Genomic DNA, 20,315 nt, shown 5'->3' with positions numbered 1-20,315 from the left:
GCAGATGCCCTCTGGACCAAAACAGATAATTTATTATTTTCCAGATTTTATTGAAATGAACTTGTGACAAGATGAATTTAATTTGAGAGTAACCACTTGGTTTTGAAAAGGACAAATCGTAGTGGTTTGATGGATCAACCTTCAAAAGTGTCCATTCAGCCGTGTCACTGGGTGACAGATGGCAAATTAACAAGCGTGTACTCACACTTATCAGTCATGTTTAGGCAGCAGAGATGGCAAGTGACAAAATGACTCATACTACAATACTTTAAATGTACTAAAATCTTACTTGAGTATTTGTAGTTTTGACAAACAGCTGTTACTATTTCTAAAGTATTTGATACATGCATGTGTAATATGTTAGGTTAATAAAGTATAATGCAAACACTATAGAACAGTGATTTGCCAAGTAGATGATTAAATTAGTTTTTAGCTGTAACATTTACTTGCCTCTTTGTCTTTTTGCACCCAGCGTTTGGAGCCACTTTATCAGGCCAAGCTCAGTAAAATAAAGAATTGTATCAGCTCAGGTCAGCACAATATGACTGATAGCATTATGGGTAAGAACCTCTGTTATCACCCCACCTTCCCTGCAAACTGCTGTAATGCTCTTTGCTTTTTATTTTTTATTTATATCTTTATTTATTCTTTATTTTTAACTTAATACATACTGTGTAAATATACTTATATTGTTTGTACCTATACTTATATTGTTTAATATTCAATCTAAAGAATGTGTGACGTGCACCAACAACACCAAAACAAATTCCTTGTATGTGTTAAAAAACATACTTGGCAATAAAACCCTTTCTGATTCTGAAACATTACTAAATCATATCTGTGTCGGATTGAATTATTTTGTATGAAATATTATAAATTGGAATTAATGTGATGTGAATCTTTTGTAAGAAATTAAGTAAACACTATGACTTGCTTTTGAAAATGGCACTATGCATGTACTATGTAATTTGTGGGAAAGCCGCATGGATGTATGGGAAAGCAGGACCAGACTTGCAGGAGGATCTAAGTCATGATGCGCTCCCGCCCATTGGCTGGCCTCATTTGACCAATCAGCTTCGTCGATGTTACATTACGTAGGGTAGCGTGTGTGTGACATTTGCTGCAAGAAGCTAGTTTATGAACAGCTGACCAGATTAAGATGAACTAGGGAAAGAAATAGAACATATTTGCCTTTTAACAACTGAGCTGACGTTTGGGTTGCACTCTGTTATCGTACCCACATTAGAGAAGACAGTTTATATCAACTGTAGCGTAAGGTAAAACTTGCTGTCTAGCTAAACACGTTAAATAGTAGGCTAACGTTTTTTCTTAACTTACATACAACGTTAACGATACTGAAAGTGTTCGGGTTTAAGTGTTTTTCCGATTTGCTCTTCTGAGATGTTAATACTAATTAATACTAATTTCATTTTTTCTATTGCAGTATGGGTGGACGTTAGCGCTTAAGTCGACTTTGCTAACTGCCTTTTGCACACAAGGTTATAATTAGCTTTAGCCAGCTAGCTAGCTCCTCACTCCCCTTTTGCTGCAGCTTTCTCACTTTCTTATACTGACTTATCAGGACAGGTGTGGTGTCGGATAGATAAGGTAGGCAACTTATTCACAGTGCTCACAGAGTAGTACTGTACAGTCTACTTCAGGGATTTCTGTTACTTTAGTGGAGCCAAAGGTGGGAAAATGCTGCTTTCCTTTGTTGTGCACACATACTCGCTGCGGTACTGGTTTCCAGCCACGGTCATGCTGGGAACAGCCCCAGCTTATCTGCTGTCATGGGGGACATGGCGTTTACTCTCAACTGTCTTACCAGCGAGGGTGTATCACAAGTTGGACGACCGGTTGTACTCAATGTACCAGAGTATGGTCCTGTTCTTCTTTGAAAACTACACAGGAGTTGAGGTGAGTGATCCTTCATGTAATTTTATAATTTATACTGTTTATTGATTCCCAGTGGGGAAATTACAATTTACACTCTGTCTGTTAGAAATCACTACACACCTGAAATACACACACATATGCTCAGGACCTATTCATGCACAAATGGAGAGATGTCAGAGTGAGTGGCCAGCGCCCTGAGCGGTTGGTGGGGTACGGTGCCTTGCTCAAGAGGAGGTGAACTGGCATCTCTCCAGCTACCAATCCACACTCTGTACTTTGGTCCGTACTGGGACTTGAACCGGCGACCCTCCGGTTCCCAACCCAACTTCTCTAAGCTACTGCCACCCCAATGCGTGTAAGCCTGCAGTAAATCTGGCTAATGGCACTAAACTCAGGGGGTTAGTGTGGTAACCATGTGTCGAACTGTGTATATTAAGACTAGGGAATTTTACCCATTCATATCTATTCTGATAATAGAAATACAAGTACACAGTCATAACTCAAATTGATTGATACGTGACAGCTGCCTCTGACTGGCTGCGCCTGCAGACTTTATGTTGCAATTAATATTACATGCACACCCCATGCAGATCATTGCATTTTTTGCGGGTGTCTACATTTGTTGGAACTCTTGAAATAACAAAATGTAAAGTGGAGCCAGTCACATATGCTAATAAACAAGATCTGGATTAACCAGATGTATAGCAGGAAAGTCTGCATTATTTTATTTCTGTTGCCACTCCTTGTACAGTTGGTATTTTTGTAGGTCGGAGTTTGCAGACAAACAGTGATAGTGTTGTGGGTGGGCAGATTCAGGTCATTTCTGATATGATGTGATTTGTGTAATAAACTGTCTGTGCTGTCCCACCAACTGAGGCCACATGAATAGATTGGAATGGACCTGTTTAATTAATCCTCTTAGGTTTATTGAAAAGCTGCGGTCTATGCTGGTTGAGTTGTACAAACTGATGAGTCTACCATTTTGCTTGAGTCTGTAATACCTTCAACCTGCTTTCTCTGTAGATTGTTATATATGGAGATATACCAAAGAACAAGGAGAATGTGATCTACCTGTCTAATCACCAATGTACAGGTAATGCATTTATCAAAATCTAGTGTCAAGAGCCGATTGAAGTAAATGTCTAATCTCTACCTATGGCTTTCCTTGTAGCTGACTGGATCATTGCTGACATGCTCGCCATCAGGCAGAGTGCTCTCGGCCATGTCAGATACGTCCTTAAAGATGGACTCAAGTGGCTCCCGCTGTACGGATGGTATTTCTCTCAGGTAATGCAACTGTGTGAGTATTTGGATGTCATTGTAAATTGCGGATGTAGTGATGTAAATTAAACTTGAATCACATTCCCCACTGCTGTTCTGATAAGATTATCTTTCTGTTTCAGCATGGAGGAGCCTATGTGAAACGAAGTGCAAAGTTTAATGAAATGGCGATGAAGAAGAAGCTCTTAACTCAGACTCAATGTGGAGCACCAGTGAGTACACTTTATAAATGTTCTAAATAAGCCTATTGACGGCATGCACATTTACTCAATGAGGTTGACATACTGTATGCGGTCATGTCTTCCCCCTCAAATATGGAAGTTGAGTTTTCAATGATGTTCAGAGATTACGATTTTTGTTCCTGCAGTGGGGAAATTACATTATTTTCACTCTGTTGTCAGTTATTACACACTGGCCTGAAATCCACACACATGCCCAGGACCTATACATGCACTAATGGAGAGATGTCAGAATGAGGGGGCTGCCCATGACATGTGCCCCGAGCAGTTGGTGGTTCGGTGCCCTTGCTCAAGACTCTTGCTCAACAGCTACCAGTCCAAACTCCATATTTGGTCTGCACAGGGACTTGAACTGGCGACTCTCCGGTTCCCAAGCCAAGTCCCTACGGACTGAGTTACTGCCGTCAGACAAATCATGTCTTCATCTGGGGCCTTATTTTCCAAATTTTTATGATCAATACAAGCTTTTTAAACTTTCACCACCTAAATTCACTGCAGAGCTTTGTGCAATAATCATCCAAAATACTGTCTTCCAAAAATGTCTTCTTACCCTACCTGTAATTAGGATTTTGATGTGACTAGTTTATTAAGTTTGTATTAACAGAACATCTGGATCGCCAGCACCAATGAAATGAAACGGATCAGATATTGGATGAAGGAGTGTGTGTTCTTGTGTTGAAAGGACTTGTTTTTAATCACTGTTTTGGGATTTAACTGTGGGGGATTAGTGTGCGTGCGTGCATGTGTAGACAGAAGTGGTCCTGGTGACCTGAAGGTACGTTATGAAAGCTCTGTTGTGAAGTGGTGAAAGTTAACATAACCAGTTGTCACAAATCCGTGCACTCATATGAACATGTACATTTTCATCTTTGTTCCTGTTTGATTGAAATTCATCAAATCAACTCTAAATCAAATTGTTAAAGTAAAACTTACTTGCCTGTAGGTTCCAGTAATTCACACATACATTATGAAGCATGAAGTGCTGCATTGGTTCATCAGTTTGCTACTGCATTGGCACATCAACTACTTATTTTGCAGAAAATGAAAAAGAAAGATTCTTATACATTTCATTCAGTACTACAGTGCTAAAGTAAATGATCAGAAGGGTACAACTTCCTGGTAATTGTTGACCTGAAATGGGGAAAAGAGGAAGGGATATAGCAGTATGTTGAATCTGCATAACTATAAACTCAGTTTTCAGTTCAGTTGCAATCCACACTGATTCAAAAGAACGAGGTGATGAAAATGGTGTATCAAACCATAAGTTCAGTACAGTGTTTGATTTCCATGTTTTTCGTTCAACAAAATCCAATGTCAATGTTAGACATTCCATTCTGGCCAGTGCAATAAGAACCAAACAGCTTTGATTTCATGTGTTTTTCTCCCCACAGATGTACCTTGTCATCTTTCCAGAAGGAACTCGGTATAATCCAGAGCTCAAGAACGTTATCGCTGACAGTCAGGCTTTTGCTACAAAAGAAGGTACTTTCATGATAGCAGCCATTTACTGCTCTACTGCTGCATTATAGTTCGCCACAGCCCCCTCAGTCTTGTTGTGTGATCTGTAATAACCCTTAAAAGCTACTGTTGTGCATACGGATTTAAAAATTATTTCAAAGTAAATTTTTTTTAAGTTTATGTCATTCATTATTAGAATAATGTATTGCAAAGTTCAGAACTGTACAACAAAGTGAACATTTTATAAAAACTAAATTAATTTCTATCATCATTGGATTACTGGTGTGGTGCCAGGAATTGGTCAGTGTCCACCAAAACTGCTTATTGAATATTCCAGCTGCTGCAGCTCAAAGTTTTGAGGACTAAATGGACCTGTGGCTGGCCAATAAGAGAGAATGTATTGCTCACAAATAGAGATGCACCGATAGACCGGCCGGTGACCGGAATTGGCCGGTTTTCACATGCTCGGCTATGACCGGCGACCGGCAGGTCAGTCTGACATATGCCGATTTCATGCCGGTCAATGCTACAATTAACTGACAACATAAGTTATACAAGTTACAGTTCTCAAGGACGCACGCACGCACACGGACGCGACAGCACAGTCTCTTTTTCCTTTCTCTCAACTTTTTCGCCGTGTGTCACGCGTACCCGCTCGCAGTGTGAAGCGTGTGTCCGCGCTATTCTCACACATGTAGGGAACCTCGTGAATTAACCTGCAACATGTCAGGTGCTTGGAAATTCTTCAGCGTGTGTGCAGAAGATAACAAGTTTGCAATATGCAACACCTGCAAGGAAAGAGTGGGGTGTGGAGGGAGGACACCAAAAACCAAAATCACATTTTTTTTTTAGTTGGATATTGGATGTGAAAAGAAGGAAATGGTTCTAACATTGCACTGCAGATGTGTGTGAATTTTATATAGTTCTATTTTATAGTGATCCATTATCTGTTCAAAATTGTTTCTATGTTCTGTGCAAAATGTTCTATTAAAGAAAAGATAGAAAATAAATATTTGTGTGTGTGCTGTAAAGTGGTTAGAAAAAATGAAATCGGAATCGGCTAAAATCAGTATCGGCTGACCTAACTCAAAGAAAATCAGAAATCGGAATCGGCCTAGAAAGTTGTAATCGGTGCATCTCTACTCACAAGGAATCGGTTTGAAAGAGATGACTCTTCTGGTTATTTTTTTTTAGCATGAGGACGTGAAATAAACTGATTTTAAATGGTGGTTATATTTATCTGCAATGTAAATTTGAGATATAGCTTTACAATTTCACAGTTAAATACAGTTGTTGCATCAACATGATTATTGTGATGCCTTTGGGCAGTGGGGTGTTTGGGTCGACTCACAAGCTGCATCCATTTCTGCAGAGATTAAGCCTATCTCTGGACCACAGCTCCGAATATCACCTTCCCCCATTAATCCAAATAAATCGCTCTGGAGAGCCAACATGTGCACATGACATTATCTGCTATTAGTGAGGTATTAGTGAGCAGAGGGTGGTGCCACGTCGACAGGGGAACAACAGACTGCAGTAACTGACCAAAACACAAGCATTTACATAAAATTACTGTGTTCTTACATAATATATGTATTTATTTTTAAGGTACTTTGGAGGGGTTTTAGCCATTATTTTGATAGTAGAGAGTTGACAGAAAATTACAGCACAGATGGGAAGATGACCTGTAACAAAGGTTCTCAGCAACACTCACTCTGAGGAAGTTGCGATTACATGGCTTGCATCTTGTGTAGGCTGATGAGGCATGCTTAATATTCCCACTGTTAATATAACCTGTATTTAATCAGGCAATCTAATTTAATAAATCATGTATCACTTATGTTCCTCTCCATAGGACTGGCTGTCCTGAAACACACACTTACACCCAGAATGAAGGCCTCTCACATAGCCTTCGAGGCCATGCAGGACCACCTGGACGCTGTGTATGACGTCACAGTGGCCTACGAGGGAACGCTGGACGCCTCTGGTCAAAGAAAACCTGCGCCATCGATGCCAGGTAAGCAGGCATCAGGCCGCACACCTGTGTAGGAATCTCAGTCAAGCATCTTTTATAAAGAAGATTTAAAATCTGTTTTCAACAGCTTCCTTCATTTAACCTGGTCTCACAATGTGATCTGGAACTGTTGTCCTAATGGGTTCAATAAAAATACTCATTTGTGTAGGGTCATACAGGACACGTGCAGCTGGAATACGTGTAAATGCAAGCCCACCTCCAGGGGAGTTAGCCAGGCCAGCCCACAGAGTAGAAGAGTAGTCTCACCAGTCGACTCCAGAATGATTCTATTCTGTCCAGTCATCGCTCCTTTCCTGTTGTACTATTTACAGTAGCGGACAGTAATATGGTGAAAACCAACATGCTTCCATTTGTTGCCCATTTACACCTCGCATTTATCTGAATATCCTATGTGTGGATAAGAAAACACACTAACGTTAATATAGGTGTTAAAGTATGAGAGAAGGTATTTTGGTGTGAAAGCGATCGTATCGTCCGGACCACATCAGGAGCTGGATTTCAGCTAATAAGTGTAAATGCAGTCCGTACAGCAACAGCTATGACTCTTCCCTCGCAAAAATGATTTAAAAATGAATTCTACCCGTCCATGGCATTGCTTCCCTTGACTTGGAACGTGCCATCCACCAGCTAACTAATTTACATCTTAAGATTCAATGATAGTGCCGGCAGAATCAACGTAAAGAAAACGCTCGTACAAAAACCCGTGGAGCTGATTCAGTTTTTTAAAAAAATGCGTGTAGATACCAGTTATTAAGGCAGGAGATGTGGGTTTTTTTCAGCTAACAGTAGCTGCAGTCTGCCTCTATCTTCTGTTGATCATTGTATCCAAAGAGACACAGGCCTGTATCATCAATCCTGCAACATTGTGTACACCGCCTCCAGTAATTAATCACATAGCAAACATTATCCATCAACAGCCGTGTCTTCCTGTAAACAGCATCACTTCGTGTTTTGGAGTTTTGGATTATTCTGTGTTCCCGGTTGCTCAACGAGCACTGTTTTGAATGTAAAAACAACAACATCCCGTTTCAGTCAGGAATAAACATTGATGTGTTTCTAGCAAACAAAACAGAGCGAATAGAAAAGCATTCTTCTCGTCATCACGCACTTCCTGGTCTCATGTGGTGAAGGTGATTTCAGAAGGAAGAGGAAGTGACTCGAGGCTGCGTTCACACTGCGGCTACAAGAGTCCAAACTAACATCTGACAAATATTTCTCATCAGTATGAACAGTTTGAATCATTTCCACGTATGTGATGGTACAATATTGAGGAATGGCTAGTGTAAAGTATGTGACTTGTGTTCCAAAATTTGTATCACAATTGATGTCAGTTGGCAGAGATAATAGACTTAATATTGAGTTTGATTAAAAAAAAATACAATCTCTTTGAATATATTTAACCTCTCACTGTGAATGTTAACCATTAGTAGTCAGTTAATAATTTAAAAAAGGACACAACATAAAGTATAGAATTACTTGTTAACAGCATTTTTAAACTATTGACGGGGCCAGCAGCTAATTGGAATTTGAGCAATACATGTAAAAAAAGTTCAAAATATTAAATGAAGCAAATTATGCTGCAAATGCTAACCCAAACCAGGGTACATTTTCTGAAAGTTCGAACATTAAATATTAGGGCTGTCAAAATAACGCGTTAAAAAAATTAACGCAGATTAATCCATTCCATATTGACGTTTGCATGCAGACGAAAATCTGATGCTCTGAAACAGACGTTACAGGAAACACAAACACCGCTGCATGTGACGCTAGTTAACACTATACTCAACAGCAGCTAACGTTAGCCTACCGCTAGCTAGTAGCTGGATTAAACACGGTTAAAATGCTGACAGCTAACGCTAAACGGTGTAAAGTTTGACTGTGTTTTACTGTAGAGGATTCAACACCGGGATGTAACAATCTGCAGCTGCCGTCGGAGAAACAACACAGCCGGTGCGTTCAATGAAACTGGTAAACTACAGCGTCATGGTGCATTTGAAGTTATTGTAAATGTCCATTTCCTATCTAGTTGTTGTTGTTTTTGTCGTTCAACAGCAATTTACTAGTGAAATAAGTTATTGTTATACATTATTATTAAATCATTTAATTTTGACCATATGGCCTTAGCAATAAACAAGCCGTTCTTTGATGTCACCAACTGTTGTTTAGTACCCTTTTTTTTTCCCTTTTCTTTCTTTCTTAAAAAGTATCGGTTCAGGCACCGTTAATTATGTATGCGATTAATTTTGATTAATTAATCACAGAGTATGTAATTAATTAGATAAAAATGTTTAATCGATTGACAGCCCTATTAAATATATTTGCTCTTTGTAATTGTTTTGGCATGCGATGGATCCCTGTCATTCTATGGAGTCAAGAGCTGGTTTTAATAAATAAAGGTTTAAGCTCAGCAAGGATTTTTAGTTTCTATTACGTGCTATTTCTCTTGCAATGTTAATTTACTCACCTACTTTCCAAGACGGATGTTTTTTTTCTGCAGATCAGATTCAGTATTATAATGTAATTCACACAGCCTTAGGTTACAGTGCTTGTATAATGAAATTCCCTCTGCATAGTTTATTATTTGTTGTATTAATTTTTTGTTTGCGGCCTAGAGTATGTTATAGTTTAACAGGTGCGTATTCAGGGGTTTATTTTGGTTTAGAAAGTTTTTTTTTTTCAAATCAGAATGGCATTTCAGTGCCTCGTGGGCCATTTACTGCTCTTGTTGCGTCGGTAGTTCATCAACCAGAAGTTGTAAATGGGGAAATGTTCTTTTTATTTTTTTGGTTTGTTTGTGAAAACAGAAGTAGAGACTTCAAGAAACAAAACTGTCTTAATTTTGTCTGATCTGATCACAAGAAATAAATACTAAACATGTTCAAACTTATTTCAGTAGTTTTTCATTCAATGGCTGTTTAAATTGTAATTTAAGTATTTTCATCTGATTGTGGATGGAAATACTGTCCGTTACGGGTTTTCTCTAAACATTGAAGTGGATATATTTAGCTGCCATATTTCTGTATCTCGATTTCAATATTGAACAACGTATTTTTTTAAATGAGAATTACATTCTTTTGGCATTTAGGCTTTTAGACATGCTTAGACATGAAAGAGGAGAGGGGGGGGGGAAATGACATGCAGGAAAGGGCCGCAGGTCGGACTCGAACACTCTGCGTCGAGGACTGATCCTCTATATATGGGCATGTGCTCTACCAACTAGTCCACACAGGCACCCAAACAACATCTTATTGATTTGATAATTCAATGCATTCAATTAAATGAACACTTTGCATAACAAATGATCTACCATCAAGTTCTTTTGTTAATAAATTAGCTCCCTGCACCTCTTTAGTAGCAGTTTGGTCTTTGGTTAGCTCTTTGTTTTCTGACAACTCAACATTTTAAGATTCATTTTCAGCTTTAGAGTTTATTGAAAATGATTTAGATTAGGAGGCATTGTCACTACAGAGCAAAGAGTTGATTTCCTTCTTCTATCCAGGAAGTTGTTTTTAAAGTGTGTTTTGGAACATTGTTCCGCTCAAACACAAATGTGCTGCAGACAGTGGAGGCTCAGGTGGTTGTTTTTTCTTTTTAGAGTGACGTTGGCTTCATGTGTCTTCTTGCAAAAATAACTCATGTGTTTGTGTGTCTCTCCTCCTCCTCCTCCGTCTTTCATTGAGTTGTCAGTTTTTATTGAAGTGGCACATATTGTGTCTGGTCGATTTTAAATCTGTGCAGCAGCTGACTGAGGTGCTCTCTCCGCTAGTGGAGCAATCTTTCGCTGCTGACTTCGATCAAGTTTCCTCTTTTGGCCACAGTGCCCGGTTTCCTGATAATATTGCATGTTGTGGAAACAGGAACTTGAAGGTCTCTGGGGATACATGTGTAGCCTTGAGCGTTCACACTTGGTTACATTTTTATACTTGACCTTCTCAGATCCTTTTCTTTCGTTAGTCCTCTGACAGTTTTAATTTTGACTTGACACTAAAAACTTAAAACATTTTTTTTAATTTTAGGAACATGTATTGGGTGATGCTGATTTTTGTCACATTATACAACTAATGAATATTCAGTTTAAACTCTGAACATTTAGTATTTCGGACATTAAATTGAACTTGACCGACTTTTCTACATTTACACTTGACTTGATTTTGTCTCTTTTCTTCACTGATTTCACTATCACATCTGATCATTGGTCTGATTCTGTCTGAGGATTGGTTATCTTACTCTGGTGCACCAGTTTGACCAACAAGCTGTTGTACGTTACTAGTCTTTCCTCTCTTGAGTCAGAGAGCCCTGGCATCACAGCATCAAAGCCGCTCCAATCTATCATTGTCACCTCGTGTTGATTTTAAGTGCTTGCTCTACGTGCCATTTCGCTGAAAGGCTTATCCTGTTTTTGTTTAGTCTCTTTATTTTTTGTGTTTGACAGAATTCCTGTGCAAAGAATGTCCCCGAGTCCACATACACTTTGACCGCGTGGACATAAAGGAAATTCCTCCAGAGCCACTGTTTTTCCGCAGGTGGCTGCACGAGCGGTTTGAAATCAAGGACCGGTAAGTGTGTGTGTGTGTGTGTGTGTGTGTGTGTGTGTGTGTGTGTGGAACAATTAATCATCTTGAAATTGCATGTTATTCAATGAATATAGAAACTGCAGTGATGTTTTCAAATGTTTTGCTTCTGCACGCTACCAGTTTTAAGCACATGTATGTATCTTAGCTTCTAAAAAATCTTCTAATGTGCAGTTCCCTTTACTATAGACCAGTGGTTCTCTAACCATTATTAAAGAAAATAAATCAGCAGATTAATGCATAATGAAAATTATCATTAGTTGCACCCCTAAGATCATTTTACTCGGGGTACGTGAAAGACAAAGTCCAGAGCCTGTGATATAGTTTTGAAATTAGTTGTTGTTGTTGTTTTGAATATAGTCAGGATGGAAAATGGTAATCTACTGAGCCCAACATTGACAACACCAACCAAGCCACAAAAAAATCCCCAGTGTGATTTAGGTGTAGTTTTTGTGCTGTAACTGCTGTAAAAAATCCTTACGTGAACTTTTGTCAGACAGATCTTTGCAATGTTCTGTTTAGCTTTTGTACACTTGTTCTTTTCTAAGATGGGCTGAATTCCCTAAGAGAATGATCTGTCTTTTCAAAGGTTGCTGACGGATTTCTACGAGTCGAAAGATGGAGACAAAATATGCAGGTTCCCTGGGGAAGGCAAACATTTGCCTCTGAACCTTTCTAAAACCCTCCCATCAGTGATGATCTTGGGGGGGCTGACACTGCCATTACTGCTGACTGAGAACGGCAGGAAACTGTACGTGAGAACCTGGGTGTTCGGGACACTGCTGGGCTGGCTGTGGGTGAACGCTTTTCCTTAACGAACAGGGCAGAGGTTGCCACAATGAGACTCGCAAAAGACATGGAGAGATATTGCCATTTTCCTGTATCACAACAACACAAGGTGTGTTCCAGATGCAGAGCAGTATCTGATAAGAGGATCAGAGATTTAACCTACGTGTCTGGCTCACTGTTGACCTTGAGCTGAAAGCTGAACGGAGATACAGAGAAATGTTAAGCATTTTGTGCTACTTGTTCCCTCGCATTATTTGGATTTGCAGCCTGAAATGATAAAACATGAGTGGATTTGGTGGAAGGCATTCTCAAAAATGCCCCTTGTTATCTACTATGAAATACAAATAGCTATATACTTCTTAAAGGAATTCCCCCCCCCCCCCATTTAGCCAAATCAGTATTAATGCATGCTCACTTTCCCATCAAACATTGGCCAGTTTTAATGCTCTAATATGACATAGAACAACGATGAACGAAGATGTTGATGATAGATTATTAATTTTTAAATGCACTGACTCATTGGCATTGGTTATAATGTTATTTATGCCAAGTCCCATGTTAGGAAGTTTATGCACTTTGCTCCTTTTTAGAGTGATGTTTTTACGTTAGTAGAACAAAATGAATAGCATACAGTCCTCTATAGGGGCTCATAAATATGACACCAGCTGCATTGTTTACCATAAATATTCATATGACATCAATTTATTTTATATACTGATAATGAATGTAGCTATAAAACACTCCATTTATGCATATATGAAATAGTGAATGTTTTTTCAATTTCCAACACCCAATATATTGATTTTACTATTAGTGATATCCTTAAAAAGAATCTATCTATTGTACATTTTTGAGTCTTTGTTCTACCAATAAATATTGCTTTAACCTCAATGTCAATCATTGCCAAAACCTGGTGTATTAACCACGATGACCGCAAAGAAACTTAATGCTTTTTTTGTTGTTGGCCTAAATACATTAGAATTGGAATTTATTTTTTATATAATGGTATATTCACAGTTCCATCACTTTTATATCCATTTGTTACTTTGAATACCATGTTACAGCTAACACAGAAGTATCTACCTAGCAAAAAGCTGAAAAAGCCATGTTAACCGTATATCACAGGTTCCTGTGAACTCAAAGCCATTTATATTATAAATGTCACTGTGTTGTGAAATTCATTCTCTGTCCTCTGTTGTTGTTTACTGTAATGATACCATTGCATTTTCCCACGAGTCACTTTACATTTTTTGCCGTCTCGTCCTTGTCTGGAGTTACTCTGAGATATTTTTTCCTCGTGGATGGTATCAGTAAATCTCAGTTTTTACATGCCGCTCCAATACCTCACTTGAATAATCCTTTCTTGCTCTTAAATGACTGTTGTCAGCCATTTTATAGTCATTTTTATCCTGACAAGATCCGACTAACTCATGAGGAAAACTATGTAGACAGTATTTAATGCCAACTGGTTTTGGAAATGTGTGCCTTCTCTTTGGAGGAGATGGTCCTCAGCCCTCTTAGAGAGGGCCACAGTGCATGGAAGCGCTCTGCTGGAGCATGTGGTCACATTGTCTACAGTTCATAGTGGCTTATTTTGCTCAAAGAATGCATTGATTTATACTTTTTGAGGACTATTATTAAACGATGAAACCTTTTATGTATGTAAATTCTGGAAATGGGTTGGTCAGAGTGAAATAAAGTGGTTTTCTTTGGGGAGTCAAGTTTGTCTTACTGTCCTGATTCTAAACACATGATTGTTGAAAGACTTATTCAGTCCCAGATATTAGAGATGCACAAGTATATTTGCATACTACTGGCACAATGTTTTACTGCTGGAGTTGGGCTGTTGAGTTAAACACGTAAACCCAAGATGCACTTTTTGTAATTACACGGTCACATCAAACAATTTTTTTTTTTTTAGATGTTTTATGCACAATTTAATGTTTTTCATTCATTTACACTGAACTATTTTTTTTATGTTTGGAACCTTCATTATCAGAGCAAGAATTTTAAAGTAAATCCTACAGGTTTGAGGGCTTGAGCTGCCAGAGGGACAGACTATGGCCAGAATAAATTTGCTGTTGGACCCATTGACCAACCACCTCCACACCCCACTTACTGCCCTCTGTGCATTGTGTACCTTATTGCCTCCATGTCCTCATTAAGTACAGTGGACACAGCAGACTGCATATGGCAGCTTTATCTAAACAAGGGGACCAACCAGTATCTATGTAGCTACTTTTTGCACACCGAAGTGGGTCTGACAATCCCTACAGATACAATTATAGAAGGTTTTTGGTAGAAAACTGAAGAATTCTGTACCCAAGAGAAAGAATAATTTATTTGAGTTATTAGACTCAGTATTAAAAAATAAGACCATACTTTCTGAGATGGTGACCAAAACAATACACTCCCAGATTTCAGGCCAAAACTTAACTGAGACAACGAATCAAACAAATAAGAAATGGTAAAATTGTGGTCTGGTGTTGCTAAAAATGCTGTAAAATGGTGATATATTGTTATTATAACATGTTTTTCTTAGCTTATTTTTCATTATATTTATTTTTTAGATTACATTTCTTTCTTCTATGTATCTTGTATGGTCAGGGGGATACTATGTACGAAACTTCAATAGGATTTTTTTTTTTTTTTAATTGGGAACCAAAGAAAAACGATTCATTTTCCGAAATACTACATTCCCACTTTATCAAATGTCAGCGAACACAGTCCGAACTAAATGGCGCATGCGTATTATGATTTGTAACGAGGAAGCGCTGTCACAGATTGAAGGTAACGTTTCTAAGTGCTGCTGCTCATTTGTTTGGACTCGAGGTATGTAATATTTACCAAGACGAATTAAATTATTGTATAATGATAATTTGATAACAATGCGTACTTCGCATTCAGTAAATTGTAATAGAATATGTAGGGCGTAGCTAGGGCTGTTTGTTTTTACGCTTCCTCTGTTGTCGTTTTATGTTTTAACCACTAAAGGTCTCACAGCGACACCTAGAGATCTTCCGGATAGATCACAGGGGTTAAAGTACTAAAATATTAGTGAAGTAAAGTATTGTAAGTAAAGTAAAGGCTGCTCATTTGTGGGAACTAAATTGACTTAAGATTTGCTTCAGTTTAAGAATTGAATTATCTTAGATTACCAGTCTGTTTTAGTTTTTTTGGTAAGCTTTGTTATTTAACATGAATAACATACTTGACTTAACTTCTGTTTACAGCTTTGGGATGGCAGTGGACTGGATTGGATTTGGCTATGCTGCAGCCATTGCCATTGGAGGATTTATTGGATACAAGACAAAAGGTTGAAATATATTTTTTGAAAGTCTTGGCTCTCTATCCTCTTCTGTTAAACCTACCCTCTGTAATCTAGGCGTTTTAATGGACCAGGCTTTGAGTCTTGATAAGCATGTAAATTGTTTGGTTGGCTCTTGCTTCTACCAAGCTGAGGAACATTGCTAAACTCAGGTCCACTGTGTCCCCAGCTGAGTTGGAAAGGATTATTCATGCATTAATAACTCATGTTATTCAGATCTTGATTTCTTTACACTGGCTTCCTGTCAAATTTAGAATCCAGTTCAAGATCCTTGTGATCACTTTTGGAGCCTTTTGGAAGAGCTTCTGCAGCCCTACATCAGCAGGTCTCAGAGGTCCTCTGATCAGGGTTTGTTGGTTGTTCCTTTGTTGGTTGTTCCTCCGATCACGATTGTTTTTTGTGGTTCGAATCCTATCATCTTCTTTCTTTCTTTTTTTTTAAGATTATTTTTTTTGGGGGCATTTTAGGCCTTTATTTTGTATAGGACAGATGAAGACATGAAAGGGGAGAGAGAGGGGGAATGACATGCAGCGAAGGGCCGCAGTCGAACCTGCGGCCGCTGCGTCGAGGAGTAAACCTCTATATGTGGGCGCCTGCCCTACCAGGTGAGCTACCCAGGCGCTAGAATCCTATCATCTTCTGGCTTGACCTGTGTGAGTTGATAGTGAAATCAGCGGCGAGCTCAGAGAACAAAGGGACGCGACGTAGGGTTCAGTTCACAATGTTCTAAAGGTTCAATAAAACACACAAGGATATATACATTTTCTAACAATCGCTCCGTTCACCTAGATGACGTGAGAGTAGATAGATAAGAAAGAGTCCCGAGGAGAGGAGGATTGGTTCAAGGTTGGTTCACACAGATATATCTTCAAGAATGAAAACAGTGTTACCATTTATGATACAAATTGTTGCTTTGTTCAGAGTTCTCACAGAATGGAATACAACATATTCACAACACTTACTCTAGGCTCAAGACAAAAGAAGACTGTGCTTTTGAGGTTGTACGAAAATGAACGAAATTCCGTTCATATGTGCACCCTGATTATCATCATGTGTCTCTGTGTCATTGTAGGCAGCGTGATGTCCCTGATGGCTGGTTTAGTTTTTGGTTGGTTCTCTGCTTATGGTGCATACAACATCTCTAATGACCCAAAAGACATCAAGGTCTTATTGCGTGAGTGTGGCTAAGCTCATCCTAATATACTGATTTTCAGCAGTTCATAAGTCAGAAAATTGGTATTGTCATGGTGTTTTCTTTCTTTCAGTTACCTCGGGACTCCTCTCACTCGTGATGGGAACGAGATACAAAAAATCGGGAAAATTCATTCCTGCTGGCATTATGTCAGGGCTAAGGTCAGAGTCGAACTTGCTCAACATGCAGTAAAGTTTATTGAGAAAACACATTGTGAAATTATGTAACGGGTTATAAAACACTTGCTTTAATACATTTTGATTTGCTATCTCTTTCTTACAGTTTGTTGATGGTGTTTCGACTGTTACTACTCCTCATGGTGTGACTGGAGGAGTAACAATGTCCAGACTGAGGGCTCTCATCTCTCAATGAACCAGCCTTGTTTTAAAGGAAACAGCATTCCGTTACTCAGTTACCGTACTAGAACAAGCCCTCTCTTTTGTATGGGAACTTAACTTTCATGTGACCAGAAACTTTGCAAAAGCTATCAGTGGGTGTTTAACAGATTACAGATTAATTTCTAATCTTACTGCAGTAAATATGTTCTTTAATAAATAAACGTTTTTGATTTTGTATATAAGCACGTGCATGAATGTCAATCTCATGATTTGAGATTAACAGTTAATTATGTATGTGAGCTTTGTGGGCGCAATTGTTTGTGTTGGCAGGGCCTTTACTGTATACACTACAACTTCAGTTTTGCAGGCTGCTACTACTATCAACATTAGTAATCTTAAATATTAAAATTACTAAAAAAAGAAAAAATAGGCCAAGTTTAAAGAACAAAATGTGTATTATTGACGGTTGACATGCTACTGTATGTTGTTACCTTTAAAAATGAAGTAAATGTTTGTGATTTTTGTAATAATAGCAAAACTAAATAAACAAATATGATCCTTAAATTAATGGTTTTCTTTTTATGTGTGGAGATAATGACATTCTGTCATTGAATTAACACAACAAAAAGAAAGCAGCTTCGCGAAATGTTCGTCAAAAGTGAACAATTTATTTAGTAGAACCTTCACATTGAAAACACCTATGTGATGTTATGAAGGATTACATAGATTGATGACATGCTTTTTGATGAATAATGCCTCAACATAAACCAGCAAATATAATTGATCCACATGTTGTACATGCTGTGTTTGCATAATGAACAACTCCCACTTCCTATGTGAGGAATGTATAGAGTTTATCACAATGGAATCTTGATTTTGAACACCTCCATGATGGTCTTCACATAGGTTTCATCTGGCTGTGGCTTTCTCTTGCTGCCTGGCTGCAGGAACCTGCTGATGGCAGGAATCTGGGTCATCCTACCCTGGAAAGCCTGGAGGGAAACAGAAAGTTATTCTTAAACAGAGCATTTAGTAATCAGTGTGTATTTTTCTTATGATTACTAACAGTATACTGGGATTTCATAGGAACAAGTTATCTTTTTCTGTTGTTTTTGTTCCTTTGTATATCCAGCCTTATACAGTATGTCACTTTTACACATTTACCTTGACGTTGGGAAACTCGGCAAGGATTTCAGGAAATTTCTCCTCCAACATCAGGGTACATTCAAGCAGCTGCACGTCTGCACAGCTTAGCTTGCCTCCCACCAGATATATGGGCCCAGACAGCGCCTGGAATGTTTGTCAAAGACATATATTGTTTAGTTATCATATTTAATCATCAACAGGTCCATTTTCCATCTAGTGGTTTTTAAACAAGATTTATCAGTTATTAGACCACACCATTTCATATAATATGTACAGTAAGCATGGTGGTACCTTTTCAAACACAGGAAGGTAGCGGTCCTTTGCTTTACTTTTAATGGGTTCCAGTTTTGCATCTGCTTTGAAGGGCAACATCATTATCATTTCCATGAGGTCAAATATTCCCTCTGAATACATGTTGATCCTGAGGGCAAGCACATAGCCTACTGTGACACGTCCATCCACTAAAATCATGTCATAAAAAGACACTTAATATAATACATAAAGAAATGGACCCTACATGACACGGTCTTTGAGATCTTTTCCATGAAGATTGTACTTCTCTGCAATGTAGTTCAAGATTGCTTTTGTCTGAACAAGCTTCATGCCATCGATTTCCACCATAGGAACCTGTTGAAACATGAGAGCTCCATCTGCAGAGGAAACACCCAGGTAGTAAAACATTGATTTAATGGTTAACAAGTCACATATTTTACTTGTAAGATCGTCACCTCACAATCCGTCTCACCCAGGTTGCGTCATGGGTTGACGTTAACAGATTAACAAATTGAAAAAGTAAACATGTGACATGGAAACAGGGCAGAGAGGTTTATTTTAGCTTGTAAACACCTTTTTGAAAACCAACTTACCACTCAGGAGTTTTTCATACTGCTCACGAGTTGTCAGATAGATCTCATCAAACTGTGAACACGAGATTACGTAACACATTCACAGCACATTCAGGAAGTTTGGGGTTCTTGAAAGACAACCAAGCTTCAGATTAATATCATCACACCCCTCACTTACCTCGACCTCTGCAACCGTCAAAAGCCAACGGATTGACTCCATTTTCCCTCTCCCATTGAAGTAGTGCAGCACAACTTTCCCAGCCATGACTATAGTATTTTTGAAGTGTAACGTTAACGTTAACTCTCTAAAATTAAAAAGAGACAGATTAAATAGCACATATTACTGAATGCAAATGCACGTTACGTTACCAAAACTGAGTTAATATTTCTTTAGTGTCATACCTATACACTTGCCCAGCTCCCGTGGAGAAATCAGGGTGAAGTCAGCAGACGTAGCGTAGAAAATATAAGGGAAACATCCGAAGTCTCTGATTGGTTAGTACTGGCCAACAGAAACATGTCTAATTAACATGTTGCCGCTAGACATCATGGGAAAAATACTCACTGACCGTGTTCGTTTAATAATGTTTAAGTGAAAAGTTCAAAGTATCAACGTATAGTTTACAGTTATAAATATGACAAGATTTTTACGTGTACTACTATGTAATATAAACATTGCGTCGATATTTGACACCGTGATAGTTAGGGTTGTATTGTACTGCCTCTTATAAGTGCCATGCCTGTATTTATGATATTGGATGTGAGGGCGATCTGGCTGCGACATCTGTCACCCCATTGATCGCTAGGGTTTATTCGGCTGATCTGGCTGGCTAGGCGGGTGTCCCCTTCCTCCCTCACCGCTCCATGTGTGTCCCTCCCGAAGCCCCGCGCTCGGTGGAAGAGGACGATGGTTCCCCCGGCGGACGTCCATCCTTCGGTGTACCAGTAGCTGTGCTCCCTGCTAGAACCTCCAAACAAGCTCAAGGCCCATTTGTAGGAGAAACGTAGGGAAGTTAAGCTCCAAAGCGTCAGGCACATCCAAATGAGGCGCTGCACGTGGCAGTCTGCCTTCCTTTTTTTTCAATTTGTCCTTTAAAAATTATCGTTTTATTATCTACGGTTTTGTGACATTAGTTCTTTTTGCATTCAGATTAACAAAAAATAAATAAAAATAAATAGTTCCACCCTTACCAGCAT

The 20,315-nt window shown here is 38.8% G+C and overlaps 3 protein-coding genes across 5 annotated transcripts; 2 read left to right on the top strand and 1 right to left on the bottom strand.

Moving 5' to 3' along the window:
* Positions 1-1,097: 1,097 nt before the first annotated feature.
* agpat5 (1-acylglycerol-3-phosphate O-acyltransferase 5 (lysophosphatidic acid acyltransferase, epsilon)) lies at positions 1,098-13,985 on the top strand. Its single transcript, XM_078273060.1, has 8 exons — positions 1,098-1,917; positions 2,920-2,989; positions 3,068-3,183; positions 3,300-3,389; positions 4,808-4,898; positions 6,730-6,891; positions 11,342-11,465; positions 12,070-13,985. The coding sequence occupies exons 1-8, from the start codon at positions 1,699-1,701 to the stop codon at positions 12,293-12,295; spliced, it is 1,098 nt and encodes a 365-aa protein (XP_078129186.1). The 5' UTR covers positions 1,098-1,698; the 3' UTR covers positions 12,296-13,985.
* Positions 13,986-14,984: 999 nt separating this feature from the next.
* On the top strand, positions 14,985-17,691 carry tmem14a (transmembrane protein 14A). 2 transcript variants are annotated; one of them, XM_078273293.1, is made up of 5 exons: positions 14,985-15,059; positions 15,503-15,585; positions 16,670-16,771; positions 16,863-16,950; positions 17,072-17,691. In XM_078273293.1, the coding sequence occupies exons 2-5, from the start codon at positions 15,510-15,512 to the stop codon at positions 17,112-17,114; spliced, it is 309 nt and encodes a 102-aa protein (XP_078129419.1). In that variant the 5' UTR covers positions 14,985-15,059; positions 15,503-15,509; the 3' UTR covers positions 17,115-17,691. The 2 variants fall into 2 exon arrangements, with proteins under 2 accessions (XP_078129419.1, XP_078129418.1); XM_078273292.1 differs by having other exon boundaries at positions 15,008-15,101.
* An 82-nt stretch (positions 17,692-17,773) lies between these two features.
* On the bottom strand, positions 17,774-19,630 carry LOC144532501 (glutathione S-transferase A1-like). 2 transcript variants are annotated; one of them, XM_078273290.1, is made up of 7 exons: positions 19,521-19,630; positions 19,297-19,423; positions 19,140-19,191; positions 18,791-18,923; positions 18,565-18,694; positions 18,292-18,417; positions 17,774-18,119 (listed from the first exon to the last, which is right to left on the bottom strand). In XM_078273290.1, the coding sequence occupies exons 2-7, from the start codon at positions 19,381-19,383 to the stop codon at positions 17,985-17,987; spliced, it is 663 nt and encodes a 220-aa protein (XP_078129416.1). In that variant the 5' UTR covers positions 19,384-19,423; positions 19,521-19,630; the 3' UTR covers positions 17,774-17,984. The 2 variants fall into 2 exon arrangements, with proteins under 2 accessions (XP_078129416.1, XP_078129417.1); XM_078273291.1 differs by lacking the exon at positions 19,140-19,191 and having other exon boundaries at positions 18,791-18,900.
* Positions 19,631-20,315: the final 685 nt, after the last annotated feature.

Source organism: Sander vitreus, chromosome 17 (assembly GCF_031162955.1).
Source record: "Sander vitreus isolate 19-12246 chromosome 17, sanVit1, whole genome shotgun sequence".
Classification (NCBI taxonomy): domain Eukaryota; kingdom Metazoa; phylum Chordata; class Actinopteri; order Perciformes; family Percidae; genus Sander; species Sander vitreus.
This window is presented reverse-complemented; position numbering and strand designations above follow the sequence as displayed.